The 17,519-nt window shown below is 42.1% G+C and overlaps 6 protein-coding genes and 1 non-coding gene across 14 annotated transcripts in view; 4 read left to right on the top strand and 3 right to left on the bottom strand.

Moving 5' to 3' along the window:
• Positions 1-2: 2 nt before the first annotated feature.
• Positions 3-918, bottom strand: LOC113203937 (distal membrane-arm assembly complex protein 2). Its single transcript, XM_026418893.2, has one exon. The coding sequence runs from the start codon at positions 916-918 to the stop codon at positions 58-60; it is 861 nt and encodes a 286-aa protein (XP_026274678.1). The 3' UTR covers positions 3-57.
• Positions 919-1,243: 325 nt separating this feature from the next.
• LOC113203938 (LYR motif-containing protein 2) lies at positions 1,244-1,973 on the top strand. Its single transcript, XM_026418895.2, has 3 exons — positions 1,244-1,393; positions 1,482-1,622; positions 1,707-1,973. The coding sequence occupies exons 1-3, from the start codon at positions 1,352-1,354 to the stop codon at positions 1,785-1,787; spliced, it is 264 nt and encodes an 87-aa protein (XP_026274680.1). The 5' UTR covers positions 1,244-1,351; the 3' UTR covers positions 1,788-1,973.
• Positions 1,974-2,064: 91 nt separating this feature from the next.
• On the bottom strand, positions 2,065-2,136 carry Trnap-ugg (transfer RNA proline (anticodon UGG)). Its single transcript has one exon. It is a non-coding gene; the product is annotated as a tRNA-Pro (tRNA).
• A 236-nt stretch (positions 2,137-2,372) lies between these two features.
• LOC113203939 (negative elongation factor D) lies at positions 2,373-6,000 on the top strand. Of its 3 annotated transcripts, XR_008011239.1 has the most exons (15): positions 2,373-2,502; positions 2,767-2,832; positions 2,922-3,037; positions 3,118-3,227; positions 3,305-3,414; positions 3,515-3,622; positions 3,722-3,871; positions 3,952-4,082; positions 4,190-4,377; positions 4,446-4,704; positions 4,782-4,992; positions 5,072-5,212; positions 5,267-5,417; positions 5,506-5,588; positions 5,669-6,000. XR_008011239.1 is itself a non-coding variant. In XM_052268471.1 (14 exons), exons 2-14 carry the CDS (start codon positions 2,776-2,778, stop codon positions 5,535-5,537), a joined length of 1,743 nt encoding a protein of 580 aa, XP_052124431.1. In that variant the 5' UTR covers positions 2,373-2,502; positions 2,767-2,775; the 3' UTR covers positions 5,538-6,000. The 3 variants fall into 3 exon arrangements, 2 of the variants coding, with proteins under 2 accessions (XP_052124431.1, XP_052124430.1); XM_052268471.1 differs by having other exon boundaries at positions 5,288-5,417; positions 5,506-6,000; XM_052268470.1 differs by having other exon boundaries at positions 5,506-6,000.
• Positions 6,001-7,910, bottom strand: LOC113203940 (splicing factor 3A subunit 3). The gene is made up of 2 exons (XM_026418898.2): positions 6,728-7,910; positions 6,001-6,645 (listed from the first exon to the last, which is right to left on the bottom strand). Exons 1-2 carry the CDS (start codon positions 7,688-7,690, stop codon positions 6,118-6,120), a joined length of 1,491 nt encoding a protein of 496 aa, XP_026274683.1. The 5' UTR covers positions 7,691-7,910; the 3' UTR covers positions 6,001-6,117.
• Positions 7,911-8,051: 141 nt separating this feature from the next.
• LOC113203941 (DNA-directed RNA polymerase II subunit RPB7) lies at positions 8,052-9,828 on the top strand. Its single transcript, XM_026418899.2, has 8 exons — positions 8,052-8,205; positions 8,318-8,427; positions 8,616-8,775; positions 8,862-8,912; positions 8,996-9,061; positions 9,137-9,208; positions 9,293-9,326; positions 9,584-9,828. Exons 1-8 carry the CDS (start codon positions 8,194-8,196, stop codon positions 9,598-9,600), a joined length of 522 nt encoding a protein of 173 aa, XP_026274684.1. The 5' UTR covers positions 8,052-8,193; the 3' UTR covers positions 9,601-9,828.
• Positions 9,829-10,136: 308 nt separating this feature from the next.
• LOC113203908 (syntaxin-binding protein 5) overlaps positions 10,137-17,519 on the top strand; it is a 134,860-nt gene continuing 127,477 nt past the window's right edge. For 3 of the 6 annotated variants that reach the window (XM_052268468.1, XM_026418846.2, XM_052268469.1), the window contains exon 1: positions 10,139-10,436. In XM_052268468.1, the coding sequence (XP_052124428.1) occupies positions 10,317-10,436 (120 nt within the window). In that variant the 5' untranslated portion in view covers positions 10,139-10,316. Of the gene's footprint in view, positions 10,437-17,519 lie in introns of all 6 variants that reach the window. The other 3 variants (XM_052268467.1, XM_026418844.2, XM_026418845.2) reach the window with 2 other exon arrangements.

Below are 17,519 nucleotides of genomic sequence, written 5' to 3'. Positions count from 1 at the left end.
ACTTATTTTAGGAATTGTATATATTAGTCCCTGCAGATTAAACATGTAATACACACATTATACACTAGTTTTTGACAATTCACCATCAATATTCACTGTATCATCCGATGAGGGGTCAATAGCACCAACCACTCCCAGTACTTCTAACTGGGGAAAGTAGTCATTTAGAAGAAGGCATGCTAACGCACCCTCTTTGGTTTGGAAGGCAGGAATATTTGACAAATTAAGTGATTCAATATTAGGAAGGCGTATTAAAGCTGATAATCCCCCAGGGGTTAAAAGCGTACATCCGGATAAATCCAATTTTTTTAATGCAAGGAGCTCTGAACAAATATGATCCAAACACCAATTATCAAAATATGAACAATTCTTAGCAGCAAAAGAGTGAACATTATTTAATTTCTGAATATTAAACAATCCTTCAAAATGAATGGAACAGTCAGAAACGTCAATAGCTTCCATGATCCAGCCCTCTTCAAAATGGGTAGGCAGTTCAAGGGTATTGTTACTATTTATCTTTGAGATCCACGGCTTTCCCCTGTAGAGGACGCTGCCACCAACGCCTAAGACAGCATGTCCGGCTGATAAATCACCACCTAAGGCTTCATGCCTGTCAGCATCGTAAGATTGGTCTCTGACTTGACTTGCATGATTTCGTCTCATCCACCAGGACCGTATCTTCTCTGTTCTAAGATCAATTGGAGTCTGTAACATTTTTAGAATGTCAGCAGAACCAATCTTTGATATGTCAAATAATTGGAAACCTCGGGAACGTTTTGTGTCATCCCAATATTCCCATGGGGTTACAAGCTTTTTGAATTTTTCAGTCCTTGGATCCAAGTTGTTCTTCCCAGAGGACATATTGGCTCGAAAACAAACTGTCGTCAGCTTGCCACAAAACTTGCGCGAAGAAAACATTTCTGAAGGTGCCTGAAGAGGAGTCTGGTCACCTAACCTATCGCAAGTTTGCTCTTCCGTGCAATTCCTTGATGGATCACTTCGGGAGTTATAATACGCCGCAGAACCACTGTCTGATACAGTGTCAACAGTTTTTGGTCAGTAATAACGAGAATTACCGTGTGAATTCCATTCTGGAATGTTTTGCCCTTCTGCTGTTACTGAATGTACTCTCTACTACTAATAATTACACTGCCTGCAGTCGTGCGAATACAGTGGCAGACGACCCGTAGCAGACTACTCCTCCAGCCACCAGCCCTCTCAGTAGAAATGTTCACATCCTCTTCGGCTTTGTCGCGACTTTGATGTTATAGGAAATGATTATTTTATGAAGAGGGAAGCGAGGACACACTTGGAAACAACAATAGCACAATAGCTTGGTGCTGGATTTACTATGGCCTCAAAAATTCCTAGGAATGCTATGTCTCTAAAGCAGGTAAACAGTGTTGTTTCTCCCTCCCTTTCCATTATCCAGATAAATCTGCCCCTCAACTAAACAATGTTTCTAACTATTTTTTTTTCAGTTTATGCTTCATCAAGAAGTCTTAAAACTTTATCGTAGTTTTCTAAGATCTATCAGAGAGGTTGAATCTCCATCCGACCGTCAACAATTGCGAGAATGGGTACAAACTGATTTTCGCAAACACAGGCATGAGACTGATGAAGTATGTTAGTCATGATAAATTGTGAATTCCTTCAGTTCTAGGTCTGATGAGTCTTTTGCTAACCAACCACTTTTGCAATTTCAGATAACGATTAGAAATTTAGTAGTCAACGGAGAAAGAGCGCTGAAAGAACTTCAACAGTCCCTGGCTCTTAGTCGCAGTTGACAAAAATTTGAAGAGTATAGCTTATAAGCTTTACATAGCCATGTTCAAAAAACTTTGCAATTAGGACATGATTTTTTGCCCATCATTTACCTGAGTGTACAGAAATGTGTAAACACTTGATCTCATTTGATTTGCCAGTGGGGATCCTGGTATACTAGGTGGTAAAGAAATAAAGTTATTATTCTATTCTGTTCTTATTCCTCACACAAAATATTATTCTAATGACCTAATAAATAAAACCTCACTCCCTCAAGAACATATGAGTATCAAAAATAAAGGGCCCCTCCGGGATTTGAACCCGGGACCTCCTGCACCCAAAGCAGGAATCATACCCCTAGACCAAGAGGCCAGATGTTCGCAAACGGATAGCATCACGAATATTTCATCTTGCATCAGGAAAGAACGCTGTAGTTGGTGTATCAGTACTCAAATGCGATGATTTGCAAAAATAACCAACAACACCAAAATAGTGATTTACTTTTTCCTCCAAAACAAAAAGCAGATGAGCAGAAGGATAGGAAAGAAATGAAGCACTCCCGAGTGTCTTATGCTACCTCGCGGGGTAAAAGGGAGCGGGGGGGGGGGGGGGGGGGGGGGGGAGGTGAAGTAAACTAGTAAACATTCGTACTCCTTCTTCCTCAATACCAAAACCTGGAAATTTAGGATATTTTCTTTGGTCGGCCATGCCACTCTCCCCGCCGTTGTGAATTTTCAAGTACGTATGCCTCATTACAATAAATTTAATCTCAAACAAGGGTTTTGGACGTTTTTCTTCTTACTATATACCGGTTATAAAGTTGAGGTTAACGTTTGTTTTCCTTTCAAACCCACTTGGTGTTTGGTTGTCTCAAAACTTACAAGATTCTATTGTTCACTTGATAAGGTTGGACATATTCACGTGTCTCATTTCCATGCCTAGTGGTCTTCTCAAGCACATTTTCAAACATTAGTATTCTAAAATTTAGAATCTTTTTCGCAGTTCAGTACCATGGATGATGATTATGATGAAGATCGGGGATGGGGAGAAGATGTTGGTGATGGGGAGGTAAGGCATAAGATATATAGCTATGATTTTCTCTGATGTTTTTAATTAAAATTCCATTACAAGAAAGTAATCCTCTGTATTGTTTATAGTCGGATGGGGGTGAGGAAGCCGTTGGTGATCCTCAAGAAGTACTTCGGGAATGTTTGGAGAAATTTAGCACTCCTGATTATATTATGGAACCAGGAATATTTACCCAGCTGAAGAGGTATTAATTTTGAGTTGAGCCCTCGCTGCGTGCCCTACATATAATATCCTATTCTAAATATATGCCCACATTTTTTAAAGGTATTTCCAAGCTGGTGGAAATCCTGAACAAGTCATAGAACTTCTGTCTCAAAATTACAAGGCAGTAGCACAAACAGCAAATCTTGTTGCTGAATGGCTTATTCTAGGTGGTGAGTATTAATATTATTTGAAATCTTTTTATGAAAGTGATCTGATTTTTATTCATGGTACATATTTGGTTTGAAAGGTGTAAAAGTGACAGAAGTTCAAGCAATGGTTGAAAACCACTTAAAAGAAATGATCTTAAAAAACTTTGACCCCAAAAAGGCAGACACTATTTTCACTGAAGAGGGTGATGTAAGTTTGTGTTCTATTCTTACATTTTTGTTATTATTTTATTTATTTAAAATTTTAAAATTTGTCTGATTCTCTTACAATATTAAACGCATTTTCATAGACCCCAGCCTGGCTGACAGAAATGATTGAACACCCTACATGGAGATCATTGATATACCGTTTAGCAGAGGAATATCCTGACTGCCTCATGTTGAACTTTACCATCAAGGTATCAGAGATCTTGCTCACGTTATAATTAATCTATTTGACTCCAATATCATTAGCTGGGAATGTTTCTAATCAATTTCTTCGCAACGTTTCCTTGTAGTTGATATCTGATGCTGGATTTCAAGCTGAAATCACTAGTATATCTACAGCAGCCCAGCAAATTGAGGTCTTTACTCGTGTGTTAAAAACAGCAATTGCTAACTTTCTTCAAGGTCCTGAAGACTGGAACAAGAGTGTTCGAGAGGTTGCTGTGAGTTATCAATAATTTTACTTCCAGTAGTTTTCTATACTGCACTGAAATAAACCCACAAAACTTGAATCCCCCAACAGAAAATGGTTTGCCATGGTCAGCACACCTACGTTTACAGCCAAGTACTTCTAGCTGTTTTATCCCAGGAGACAAGAGGTGGTGCTGTTGTTAAACGATTATCACAAGAAATTGTAAAATGTGCTCAAGAAAGGTAATTATCGTTTGTTTCTTGCAATTTTTAACTTTTATTATTTGAAAATGCATTTTGGCTTGTTCTACCTTAAGAAGGAAAGTTTAACTGTTTTTATTTATTTTCAGCCAGCACGATGTGACACCTATTACCATGGCACTCAACGGTGCTGCGGGATATCCTCAGGCTTGCCAAGCCCTTACTTCTATGCTATCTCGCAATGCCTTAAATCCTGCTGATATTTCTGTTCTCTTTCGAAATTATTCTGCCCTTGACCCCCCACCTATTGATCTCATTAGAACACCTCAGTTTCTAGGTGAGTATTTCTACAATGGGCGTCTAAAACAAGTCATACTATATTGATAAGTTCTTATCATATTTCAGAGTTACTGGTGGATGCACTATTCAAGCCTGGTGTAAAGCTAAATGTGGAACATAGGCCTAAGTATGTTTATCTATTGGCTTATGCATCAAGTGTTTGTGAAACATGGCCTAAAAAGGGTGTTGCAAGTAGTAAATTAGTAAACAAAGAGGAACTGAAAGCAACTGAAAAAGCTGTTGACAAGGTGTCCACCATTTGTAGCACTAACAAAGGTTCTACTGAGTTGATTGCTGAATTAAGCACCTTGTATGACTACATTAAGTGAGTGTGAATTGTTTTCATTTGAAGACCTCTCAACAATTGAATTGTAACTAAAGCTAAAATTATGATAATTTCAGAGTTCCAGTTGTGTCAGTTGGTGTGGTCCGATGGGTAGAAGTTACTGTGCTGGAACCAACATATTTTCAACTTTGTGTTGAATCAACCCCAACACATTTAGCACTCTTAGATGAAGTAGCTGGATGCCATTCTCTTCTACATCCAAGACTCCTCAATCTCCTAATTACATTATTTGAATCAAAGCAGGATGCTTTAGAAATTCTAGTGCAGGTAGGTTTTTAAAATTTTATCGTACACATTTAGTTTGCAAAGTTTCTAATGCTAAAATTATTTCTACAACTACTCTCAGCTTGAACTACGAAAAATGTTACTGGACAGAATGGTTACATTGTTATGTCGAGGTTGTGTAGTTCCAGTTATGAAATACATCAAACAATGTTGGATAAGTGGAGAAACAGACATCTCTCTGATAAGATACTTTGTCATGGAGGTAAATTTGTTAAATATGCAATGTGTACTTCAAATAATTTACCACCAGTTTTAGTTCTGCAACCTTGTATTTCAGGTCCTTGAAGCAATCGCTCCTCCATACACCAATGAGTTTGTGCAGCTTTTCTTACCCATGGTTGAAAATGAAGAAATAACAGGATCAATGAGAGGAGATGGTGATAATGATCCTGTCTCTGAGTTTATTGGTAAGAATTTTAATATTTCCTGTTTGTTGTATTATGTACTGGCCAGTGTACTACAATTTGCTGTTACACCCAACTTTTTATTTTACAGTACATTGCAAAGCCCATTATACTGTTCATTGAAATTAGACATGAAACATGTTCAAGTTACCAATGAAGCATTTTAAGAGTATTGTAAGTTTTAACATAACAGCATTACAAAAAAAGGTGTCAAGATGTGCACACTTCAAGTTGTTCGAAATTACCTCTTACAGATATTTTTCTCCATGCATCACAATTTGTTTAGTTACATTAAATTGATATTGTGTAAAAGATAAGTAAATAGTCTTTTTGAGCATAAAAACATAGCTGTATTGATGGTCAAGCAGGAATTAATGCGTTCAATCATCTGTAAGTGCGATTTTTTCATTTTAAACTTACAATTTTTTATTTAAATACTTTTTGTTGCCTTACATGGCTGTGCCTGTACTGATTGCTAAAATCTTGTTCCTTACTTTGAACAAGGTGTGAGTCTCTTCATTACAGAAGAGCATTGATTAATTGTCTTCAAGGTACTATTTAATAAATGAACTTATCCGACAACAAATCACTATCAAACCTAATTTTTAATGCACTTCTCTATTACACAAGCAATTGCCCAATCTTACACATATACCTGTGTCATTAAACACATTGTCTAGCTTAACTAGGCAGAAAAACACCTCTACAGAAGACCTTGTCTCTTCAAATCTTCGTAAGTTTTTTTGTTGACAACATTCCCCAAAGAATCTTCAAATTCTTCCTCCTGTTCAGGCTGCCATCGTTCTGTTTCTTTTTGATCTTTAATCTTCTCCCATAATGCTAAGGCATCTTCAATTTGTGTCACATTTGCAAAATGAGCTGTGTTTGGAATGCCCAGACACCTCATTCCATGAGCATGTCTCCATTCTGCAAAATGTCTTTGGAATGCTTTGGGCCCTTTATATGTGAAGTTTCCACAAATTTCACAGTTATAGCTTATATTAAGACCATGAAGTTTGTATAACCAGTATGGAATAGGTTTACCATCCCATCCAAGTGGCAAATTTTTAGGATTGTATGGTACTTCAGAGTCATCATCCTCTTCTGAATCCGATGCACTAACTTCAGCATCTGAATCATCCCTTTCACCTTCTGTGCGAGCCTGTTTGCGCTGAACATTTTCTTTAGTTGCATTTCTTTGTTCTGACAACAGCTCAGCAAATCTGTAAACCTGGAAGAAACAAGAGGAATTAAAATCACATACTGTATATTTATTCAAAAAAGTTATTACTGAAGGGTAAATGGATACACACCTGGGCTTCAAGAGCCGCAATGTCCTTGTGCTTCATGGTCTCTCGTCCACGACCTGGCTTGCTCTTTGCAAGGAGAGCAGGATCAATTTCTGCCTTTCCTTTGGTGCTGAAGAGTCGTTGAGCCCGTTCCTCTAAAGTTCCACCACACTTCAACCCCAGTGCAAGAAGCGCAGACTTTAAGCGATCCAAACCCAAAGATGCTAATTCTTCCCAGGAGGAGAAGGCAGACAGATCCAAATGAGCACCTTGGTTTGTGAGCACACTACCAGTTTCTTTAGGCCACCCAGGAAATGTACCAGCATCCCACTGACGATGAAAATCTCTCATAACACTTTCCATTTCTCCATGGACATCAAGTAATGGTTTTACACGTTCAACATAGCCATGTAAATAGTCCAGGAGGTCCAGTATGTATTTTCGGTAGTCTGCATTCTTCCGATCTTTGGGAATATCATAAAGCTGATCAAAAGTTATGAGGTACGTTATGTAATCAACCTTCTCAATGCCTTTCAGATTGATGTACTTTTCATAGCACTCATGAAGATCAAGGTATTTGCCATATCCTTCTTCATCAGTGAACTCGGTCATGTTTGTATCTTCCGCGGGATTTTCACGAAGTTTGCCTATTTCCTCAAACTCTACAGACATTGGTACACTGATCTCATCGGGGTGTCGGCGGTAGAACTCTTTGATAGACTTCAGTCGAGCATAAAATTCAGTGAATTCATTGGGTCCAGACATGGACGCCACCTCTTCTTTGCGAAGACTGTCCTTGTCCTCGTAAAGTTCCTTCAAATTAGTCGTGCTGTCGGCGAATCTATCCAAAAGCCCCTTGAGCCGGTGATCAGAGTTTATCTGTTCCCTCTGGCCACTCTTCTTATGAAGCATTTCTCTCACCATTGCGTCCATCAACCTTTCCCGCTCCTCATGGTATCTGCGCTGTTGCTCCAATATCGACTCCATTTCACTTCGGGCACTGCACACAGGTTGGTTTTTGTGATTTAGTGCAAAAGAAAAGAACTTTCCATGTACATCTAACCTAACACATTGGCAACGACGAACAGTCAACGCACAACGCAAACACAACAGGATGACCAAAGGTGAAAAACTAAATTTATGAGATAGACGTGAAAATTAACAAAAGAATGAACAAAAAAACACTTAAAACTATAAATTTTCTTCAATTTTTGACATTTTTCATACAATTGAAGACATCTCCAAAATAATTGCTAATTGCCTTTGTAAATGGAAAACTAAATAGATAAAATGGACTGCTGATACCGAAGTATCCACTTATTCGCACACGGCTGAGAAGCTGGTAGCTGGTTGTGTTTGTTTTTGTTGTTGTTTGTTGTTTGGGACGGGAGGACCAAGGCAGCCGGTCGTTTTTCTGCTGGCAAACGGGATTCGGTGAGGTATCAGATTGAATCGGCTCTGACTCAGGGGGCACGCAAAACGTTGTGAAAATGTTCTACCACGTAAGTCTAATTGTTTGAACGCTCTATTGTGCAGTTTGGGTGTGAGGGTCTCATTCTTCAGGCCGTGTGGAAGTGTGGTTATGTAGCTTGATTTGTATTTGAACTATTGCAGATATCACTGGAACACGAGATTCTTCTCCATCCCCGATATTTTGGCCCTCAGCTCCTCGACACAGTGAAACAGAAATTGTATACGGAAGTTGAAGGAACTTGCACGGGCAAGTAAGTAACTTGTGCATCAATTGTGATTTGGCTATTTTTGTCTAGTGTCGACAGGGCTTTTATTTCATGTCTATGTCCAACAATTCTAAAACCTGCTCTATTGTGTTTGTGCATATGATTTATTAAAATGACTGTTGAAATTTACTCTTTGTACATTATTTTAATTAATGGTAACATTCCTTTGCCAGGTATGGTTTTGTCATTGCTGTGACAACCATTGATAATATAGGTGCAGGTATTATTCAACCAGGTCAAGGTTTCGTAGTTTATCCGGTAAAATACAAAGCTATTGTATTCAGGCCATTTAAAGGTGAAGTTTTAGATGCTGTTGTAACTCAAGTCAACAAGGTACTTGATGTTTGCATTTGCACTTCTTAAATTTAGTTAATCTTAACAAAGGATTTTAAGCTCAGTTCCCTTATCTCCTTTTCCAGGTTGGCATGTTTGCAGAGATCGGTCCTCTAACATGTTTTATTTCACACCATGTAAGTTAGATGTTGTGATCTGTCAAAGTTACATATTTGTTCTTATGGTCTAAAACAAATATTTATGTTGTCCTTTGGTACAGTCAATCCCCGCCGATATGCAGTATAGCCCCAACTCCAATCCTCCATGCTATAAATCTAAAGATGAAGTTAGTACATTTGCTCTTCTATACCCGTAAAGAATTTTCATGTAAGATTTTAAATGTCTTTTTTCTTTGCTCTAGGATGTTGTCATTCAGCAAGATGATGAAATCAGATTGAAAATTGTGGGTACACGAGTTGATGCTGCAGGAATCGTAAGGACCTATCTGTCATGTCTCGTCTATTATTCTGTATCTTTATGTCACAAGAACCAATGCTGATTTCTTTTTCAATTCCAGTTTGCCATAGGAACCTTGATGGATGATTACTTAGGTGAGAGTATTACTCTTGTCTCACTGATATCTCAAGTATTCAACTGGCAAGCACTTGCTGCAAGTATCACCATGTCACATACTTGCAGTTTGCAAACCCCCCAGCTTCACTCAAGTTGAACACTTCCAAGTGTTAAACTTTTCAGTCAAACACTTGAGATGTCAGCGTGTACCTGTATCATTGAATCCTTTTTGACAATACAGACATCATTTTCCTCTTTGATTAATTCTAATTCAGTGATTATATGTCCACTGCAGGTTTGGTTTGCAGTTGAAGAATCGAAAACAGCAAATCTTTTTTTATTGGAGCTAATCATTTTTGTGATTCCTCATGAGGCAATGAGGATATTTCCACTTCAAGCCGACTGACGCTCCTCTTTGTGCCAAGGGCATATGTGAACTGTTATTTGTTGAATCATACTTACTCTGTGCATTTGATGTAACATTTTGATTTTTCTTGTACATCCCCTTAAGATGAAATGAACTTAATTTATTCAGTCGTAGTTCCATGTCCGCATTCTATTGCTTGCCCGAGTAGGTCCTATAGGTCGACGACCAAAATAATCTTACAGTCGCGTCGTGAACAATTAATGAAAAGCTAGCACATGCTGGTCCTTAGGTCCATGCTTGAGAAAGGTCCATGTAAGCATCCTCACCGGATGTCCCAGGACTTCCCGCTTCCCGCCCGAGGCCCTGGCAGTTCCTGCCAATAGTCTACTCGACTGTTCGCAGGGCGGGCTGCGCATGCGTGGGGCCGGGTGGCCACTGCAGGTGCGCACCGGAGGGCACTAGTGGGACTCTGCGCAGAGGTTGGCAGTTCCGAAGTCCCCGAGTTTTACCCAGAACCCTCTGCTGCAGTACTCTCTGCTGCTAGCAGACGAGCAGCGCCTGGCCGTGTGCTGTGCAGGCGACAGCAGGCGATGTGGTGACGGGGCAGGCACCACCGCGGCGAGCAAATATAAATGGATATCGCGACACCCGCGCGCCCGACATGAAGAAGTTCACTTTTAAAGGAGTGTTGGACGGATTTCGGTCCTCTGTGAGCCAGCAGGCGCGAGCCGACCAGGAGATTGTGGAAACACTTCGACCGGATAACTTCCAAGTTGCCAAGGTAGGCCAGGATGAGCGAGTGGAGGAGGAAAAACCTCATGACAGCCCTTGTGCTGGCGCGCCCGTGCGCCGTTTTGCAGTTAGGACTTTCGCGGACAAACCCGTGTCTGGAACAGGGCCGGTCTGGTGCGCCGCGGTGTCGGGTTTCTGTTATGAATCAGCTGGGGCGGGCGCGGCATACGGCCCCGTGTTGTGGCGGAGCGGGCTAGGGCGGGCGGGCGGAGCGGAGCGGAGGTCAGAACTGTCATCTGTTGTTGTGGCCGCCTACGCCCCAAGAGGCGGCGCCTCCCGACGGACCTCCGACCTGGCGGCGCGTCGAGTGACTTTAGGCTGCGGGCTGCTGACCGCTGGTGACACTAGATCAAGTGACGGCACGCCCAGGCAGAAAATAGACGTGTGCTGACCTGGGTCGTGTGTTTAGGTTATCAGGGAGGCTGTGTGTGTGACAGAACGAGGCTCTTTGTGTCATCTGGCGTGCCAATTTACATTTCTGCCAGTTGAGTGTGAAAGTCAAGGACGATTAAGCAGTGTGAAATAGAACTATTCGGTTGACACTGAAATCACATTCTCCGACTTTTCAAAAAGTCACATTCGATAATTAAAAACAAATTTAAAAAGTTGTAAAAAAAATCGTCTAAATTTACATGTTGTCGTGGTTTTGGGTGTCGAAACATGCAGTTGAAATTCAAGTACATGTTGAAGAGTAGTAGCACTCCTAAGAATATTACAGTACGAGTCCGCACACCTAGAATACCTACTTAGCCTTTGTCAAACAATAAAATCAATTAATATAAATAATAGCAACATCGAATGATAAAAACTCGCCCTCGTGATTGAAATAACAATCAGAGCAGTTTCTTAATGTCAAGGACGGATCCACCTGACGCGACGATGTCCTGAAGGGTGCTCACGGGCAATTCACTGCCGCACAGACTTTAGTCTGTACCGACGAAATCCACAAATCAGTATCCGGACCCACACTCACTGTTAGGAAAATATGCATGTAATCAGAAAAGCATTTTTGTTCCGTACATCCGTACAAAATGGTCCGTACTCCTGAAACGCGTCAAAGCCACGAAGTTTATGGTAGATCTGTAGGGATGCTCTGTAACTCGGTTTTCGGCTCGCTAAAGGCGCGTAACCGCGAAAAGACATAACGCATCTCGCTACCAAGAACAGTGCTATTCTGATGATCTCTCGCACATTGATCGCATTGCTCAACGCATTTTTTTCCGTACAGATAGTATACTCATGCGTGAAGTGAGCAAGTGAGCTCTCTCTCTCTCTCTCTCTCTCTCTCTCTCTCTCTGCTGCCTGAGCTAGACTGCCGGTTTTCGAAAGTGCCGGATTCGTTTCGCTAATCCAGCTTTTTGATTCACTGATCATCGAACTTTGGGCTGGAATGATTCAGTCCAACGAATTGTCGGACTCTGAGATTATGAAATCGGCGAAATTTTACCGTCAAATTGTCCACTATTGCAACTTTCGGAGTAAACGGGGAGAGCTGTAGTTCTGGAGCGTCCTAGAAGTGCTGAATGTATGTGAAAATGTTAGAAGCGAGAAAAGGGTTTGAACGCTTATCCTTTCCTTGTTGAACGCGTTTTAGTCGTTTTTAAGCGAAGTCCTTGTTTGTTAAGGGAGTCCTATAAGGATCATCCAGAAAGTTCATCCGTCATGCGCCGTTGGCGAACCTGCCAAGACCAGCCTATGCAGTCTCTCATAGCGCCGGATGGGTAGGCAACGTCTCGCGTGCAGTGCATACGTGTACTGCGGGATGGCCTACCTTAAGTCTCGTAGGCGCCGAGCTCCAGTAATTTACCGAATGAATCCGAGAAAACGGGACTTACTTCATGGACGACCCCTTATGTCGCACGGAAAACACACCTTCCTGGATTTCGACTAAACTTGTTTCCGATGTTCTATTATTCTATGTAAAAGTAGGTGATCAATACCGATCCTTTTCTCTCGCCAACAGAAAACTTCTACTTTACTTATAGCACGAAACACGACATTGTAGCCCTCGTAATCGAAACCTTCTGTGTCACTTCTGATGGTGTGAAACTCTTAAGTTCTGAATCAACTCAAACCGTGTAGATGTTAGACTACTGTGACAAAAATCCAGATCGATGAAAAATACCGCTATGCGGTGGAAAGGGGGTACATCTTCCCCAACCTCGCTAGAGACGCCTGTGATAAGACTGGAAATCTGACAAGGGAAGGTTTTCCGGTGAGACAGCCAGATTTCAATAGCGCTTCAAAGTGTTGTTGTTGTCATCCCTAGATTAGGTTTTGCATTGGTTTTAGCTGCCCGTAGGGCATTTGAAGGTCGTTTCACGTGAATTTGATTGAAAATTCGCCAAAGTTCGCCAAGATTATCAACTTTACATGCACAGCACATATCTCAAGAACAGTTTGAGCTACAGCGCCCAGATTTTGACGGGAATCATAATTTAGCACGTTCTTTGCTTGTAGAAAATTTGAACGAAATCGATTAGGGTCGCAAAAACGGGCCCCGAGAGGAGGTTGCGATCCTAGGACCCCTTTTAGTGACCCCCATTGATTTGGTTCAAATATTTTTCATGGAAAGTACTAACTGAAAGATAATAACTTGCAAAGTCTGGGCGATGTCGCTCAAACGGTTCCGGAGATATGTGCATGGAAAGATGGCAAAAAAGGGCTGAATTTGGGATTTTTTTTTGATGAAATTCGCCTGAAATGACCTCCAAACACCCTACGGGCAGCTAAAACCAGTGCCAAACCTTATCTAGGGGTGCAAACAACCAATCTTTTAAGCGGCTTTGAAATCTGACTGTATCACCGGAAAACCTTCTCTTGTAAGTGTACAAATGTCGGTCACACTGTAAAACGAAGAGTGACTCTTTCCCGAATAGAGCGACGTATAGGCGTCATCGCTCTGTTAGAGCGATTTTTGCGAAATGACTCAACATGAGTCTTCTTCGTAACAGAAAATGTCGCAGAAACGACCCTAAACGAGCGACGTTTGCGAAAATGACTCAAAATTAGTCTTATTCGTAACCAAAAATGTCGCGAAAAGTTATTGCAAACGAGCGATGTAATTAATATCGCTCTCCCAGGAGTCGTCAAATTGGCTTCACTGATATCGCTCTCCTGGGAGCGAAAAAGATCACTCCTTTACTTGTAGTGCACCTACAGGTGAGTGGAAAAATTCTCACACCTATAGGTATGCGACAAAATATTAATATTTTGAATGTGAAATCACACAGGTGAGCGAATAGAGATTAATCTACGAACTCCCGGTGCCCAAGTGAGCAAATGGTCATTCAGACATCAGCCTGGGTGTGTGAAAATTCGGTCGCACACCTGCAGATGTGTGCATCTTCTTCACTTACCTGCAGGTGTGCGACATTGTAACACTTGGATTTCTAGTGTAACTGAGCGTTTTAAGAGGTACAACTGACGTATGAGTCGCCACAAATCACATGTATCGTCGTGCATGGTGGAGGTGCGTGGCTGCTGGCGGAAGGGGGTGGGGGGAGATGTCTGTTGACCACACAGCCGATACGGTCGCCCCGCCCCTTGCATCTCTCACATTATCACCAGCGATTACCCACCCACCCACTCACTCAGTGATTCTTCCTCCTATCACCGCATTTGTTCCTCTCTGAGCTGGCTGGTCTCACCCCGCGGTGCCTGCCCTTACGCGGGACAAAAATTGCATTTGTCAGGGTGTCGCGTAGTGATAGTGTCTTTTGAGAAAGAAAACCAAGTACACAACAAAACAAAGCCAACCGTGCCCACATTGTGATCACGCCTCCCTGAAAGTGTTGAGCGACGCCACACTGGTAAAACAAGTGTGCAATATTTGCACACCAAACGTGTGCAAGTTGTGATTTAGCACATTACATGGTGTTTAACTCAAGTTGCACTATTGCGTGGTGTACAAATTTTAGACGTTTTGTAAACGTTTAAATTCTGCACACTTGGACACACACAGTTCTATGCTGTCAATAGGGAACCATACGGTGTGCAGCTGCTATACGTTTCGGAAGTGTCGAAAGTTTAAACACCAACTGACGTATAACTTAGTTAGACACCACAAAGTGTCGAGAAAATGCACACTTGAACTTAAACGTCAATTGACGTTCAAAATTAAACACTTGTTTTACCAGTGCAGGATTGGGGAAAGAAGGCGCTCCCTTTCTCTCATACAAGGAGGAGGCAATTACCGGAGGACCGCGGACCATTAAACATTCACACTGCAATCTGAGACTAGCTCGAGTCTCCCCAAGAGTCTCACTGGTGATGAGACAGCTCTTGGCGGACTTGCACGCCCCTCCGCTCATACTTTTCAGTGACCCCGCTGGCAGGGCTCCCTCCCCATCGCGGGAAGGGGCTGGCGGGGGTCGCGCTGGTTTTTAAACGGGGCCCAGGAATGAATGCGATCATTAATTAACGTACCGCAAATGAATGCGCCATCATGGCTTAATGAAAAATTAGTATTCATTGGCTGCGTGAAAGTTCAAGCTGAGAAACAAAGGTGTTAAGTTACTTTTTTACTGGAGTAATGTCATGACAAAGAAATTTTAAGTCAATAGAGCACCAGAAACCTAAGTGTGTGAATGTCCTACACTTATTGTATGTGTGTGAACGCCATTCGCACACAATGAGGCACTGTGAATTGCATACGAAAGTTTACACCTTTTCTCTTAACACCTTTGTTTTTCAGAACTCTCTAACTGAATTGGTATGATTTTGTGCGCACGTTTCGATATCACGAGAAAAATATAGTAATACGAACACCCAGAAATTGTTTCCATTGAACTAACGGAGAATCCCTTAAATCAATGGAAATTCAACCAATGGAAAATATGATAGAATTTTTCCGCAACTTTGAGCGATTTTCCATATGAGAAATTTTCCCTTGAATCAATGAAATTCCATTGAATGAAGAGAAAAATTCGATGATATTCCACTTTCCACTCAACGGAACAGTTTTTTTTTTTTCGGCGAAGAGAATATAATAACAGGCAGCACCGTTATCTTACTACTTAGCTGACTCAAAATGTTACGTATGTTTTATAACTTGTAATTTCTTATAGTCTTTTGGAATTAAGTTTGGTTTTTTCAACCTGTCCAATTTTCTACCACAGTGTCCAATTCATATGAGTCATTTACCACTACCAGTGACTTGCCCAAAAACTATAGATTTTTGTTGCGTTACTTCTTTGAGGAGCGAGAACTGTTGATTCAAACTGCAGTCTTAACTTTTAAGAAAGTGACGTTTGTATTGAAACCACCTCCACTGCCAAGTCCGGGCACTAATGCACGTGGAACGAAAACGGCAAAAGGAAAGTGTGAAGTTAAGAGCTGCTGTCGGGCACAACCACACTTCCTAATGAGACATCACCACGAGAGGTGACGGGCGGGGCGGCCCGGCCCGTTTTGCATGTGGGAGAGGAAGGACCCGGGAGAGGGGGGGGGGGGCACCTGAAGTCAGTCAGACGTATTTCTTGGTCGTTTCCGGTCCAGCGAGCACTGGAGGGGAGCCGTCCGTGCGGAGGGTCCTCCGTGTGGAGGTGTCGGGGGCGAGGAGCCCGGTGGGGAGGGGTGACGGGACGGTCAGCTCACTCAGCTGGATTTGAGTAGGGTGCGGCGCTGTGGGGAGCGGGCGGGCGGGGCCGAGGGCGGGGCAGGTAAGGATAAGAGAAGGGGTTTACACGCTCTGCATGCTGATCGCTGGGATGGTGTGGTGTGAAGCCAACTAGAGTTAGTTTCTCTTTTGCCCTCTAGATTTGGCCTGATTACAGCTTTTTTTTTGCCTTTCAACGGGTTTTTGCAATTGTGTCAAACGAGGAAAGCCTATGATCTTTCGTAACTTGCACTTTGGAAAACGTGTTGTTTTTTTCTTGGGAAGGGGAAGAGGGTTAGTTTCTTTTTAACTCAAGGGAGAGGTGCTGTGTTCGTTGAAACGCTGTTTCAAATATGAGTCAAAATGGCAAGTACACCGTTCCTTGTGTGCACTAGATACACTGTTAGGTTTTACAGTAGCAGCTCATGTTTTACATTTTGCGTTTTTACACCTCCCTCCTCACACGTTTTGACCCCCGAGCATACTTTATCGGTGACGGTTGCTGGCGCTGCCTTTGTAGTAGCTCAAGCACACACTCTTTACTGCGTACATACGCAAGGTGTGCTGTAAGTAGTGGATATTTGAACACCCTTCTTGATAGTATGCATCAGGCACAGGCAGCAGAGAGCCTTTCAGGAAGCAGTGCGGAACTGCTGCTGGATGGGCCGGACGGGCGTGGCATGGCAGGCCCCCGGGCTGATAGTGTCTGGCGGAATGGGCAGCGCACTCCGCGTGGCTCCGCGTGCAGTGATTAAACCCCCCACCCCTCCGCTCTTCCCTCGGGTCGGGGCTCATGTTTGCCGCGCTCTGTCGCAAAGAAAAAAAGAGAACCCCGAAAATGACGTTGTTATGAAGTTCACACTAAATGCTTTGCGATTTTAAATAAAATGTGCTTAATTGTGTAGAATGTTTATTGTATGCAAAGCTGAACGTAATTTTTAATGCACGTTTCAATGCATATATAACCATGGTTATATTTATGCATAAATAGTATATAATATCACTTTACCCGAAACTAGTGTTAAAACTATTTGTATGAATCCGTGCTAGTTCTAATTGGACACTTCAGCGTGCATATTATATTATTACACTTAAGTCGACCATAGTGCACTAATTCTTAAGGCACGAAATCGTGCACATGTTACAGTGCATGGATTCGTTCTTAATTCAGGCAACATTGCCCCTAGGATCTTAGTGTGTCGCTGGTTCCTTATTGCTACTGCCTTTGCAGGTTTCATCTCCCGTGGTGTGTGATAATGATCATACTTCCGGACACAGAATCCCGTTTTCCAGTAATTGTCCTTTTAAATTTAGTGGCGTTCTCCCTCGCCCTCTGTAGACTGAAGGCAGGCCACCCGATCAGCTCCGACGCACTCAGCAGGGATTTGCCTACCTACTAGGCGTTTTTTCTATCCCATATCACACAACTTCTCTTTTGTCCCAAACTGCTTTATTCTTCATTTCCGAAAAAAA

This window comes from Frankliniella occidentalis, unplaced genomic scaffold, assembly GCF_000697945.3.
Source record: "Frankliniella occidentalis isolate FOCC.00 unplaced genomic scaffold, Focc_3.1 Scaffold69, whole genome shotgun sequence".
Lineage (NCBI taxonomy): Eukaryota > Metazoa > Arthropoda > Insecta > Thysanoptera > Thripidae > Frankliniella > Frankliniella occidentalis.
This window is presented reverse-complemented; position numbering and strand designations above follow the sequence as displayed.

Coding starts and splice junctions, on each gene's coding strand:
- LOC113203938 (XM_026418895.2), top strand. CDS start 1,352: ATGGCCTCAAAAATTCCTAGGAATGCTATGTCTCTAAAGCAG. Junction 1,394..1,481: donor ATGCTATGTCTCTAAAGCAG/GTAAACAGTGTT, acceptor TTTTTTTTTCAG/TTTATGCTTCATCAAGAAGT. Junction 1,623..1,706: donor ACAGGCATGAGACTGATGAA/GTATGTTAGTCA, acceptor TTGCAATTTCAG/ATAACGATTAGAAATTTAGT.
- LOC113203939 (XM_052268470.1), top strand. CDS start 2,776: ATGGATGATGATTATGATGAAGATCGGGGATGGGGAGAAGATGTTGGT. Junction 3,623..3,721: donor TGTTGAACTTTACCATCAAG/GTATCAGAGATC, acceptor GTTTCCTTGTAG/TTGATATCTGATGCTGGATT. Junction 4,705..4,781: donor ACCTTGTATGACTACATTAA/GTGAGTGTGAAT, acceptor TGATAATTTCAG/AGTTCCAGTTGTGTCAGTTG.
- LOC113203940 (XM_026418898.2), bottom strand. CDS start 7,690: ATGGAGTCGATATTGGAGCAACAGCGCAGATACCATGAGGAGCGGGAA. Junction 6,646..6,727: donor TTGCGGCTCTTGAAGCCCAG/GTGTGTATCCAT, acceptor TGTTTCTTCCAG/GTTTACAGATTTGCTGAGCT.
- LOC113203937 (XM_026418893.2), bottom strand. CDS start 918: ATGTTTTCTTCGCGCAAGTTTTGTGGCAAGCTGACGACAGTTTGTTTT.
- LOC113203941 (XM_026418899.2), top strand. Junction 9,062..9,136: donor GCTATAAATCTAAAGATGAA/GTTAGTACATTT, acceptor TCTTTGCTCTAG/GATGTTGTCATTCAGCAAGA. Junction 9,209..9,292: donor GAGTTGATGCTGCAGGAATC/GTAAGGACCTAT, acceptor TTTCAATTCCAG/TTTGCCATAGGAACCTTGAT.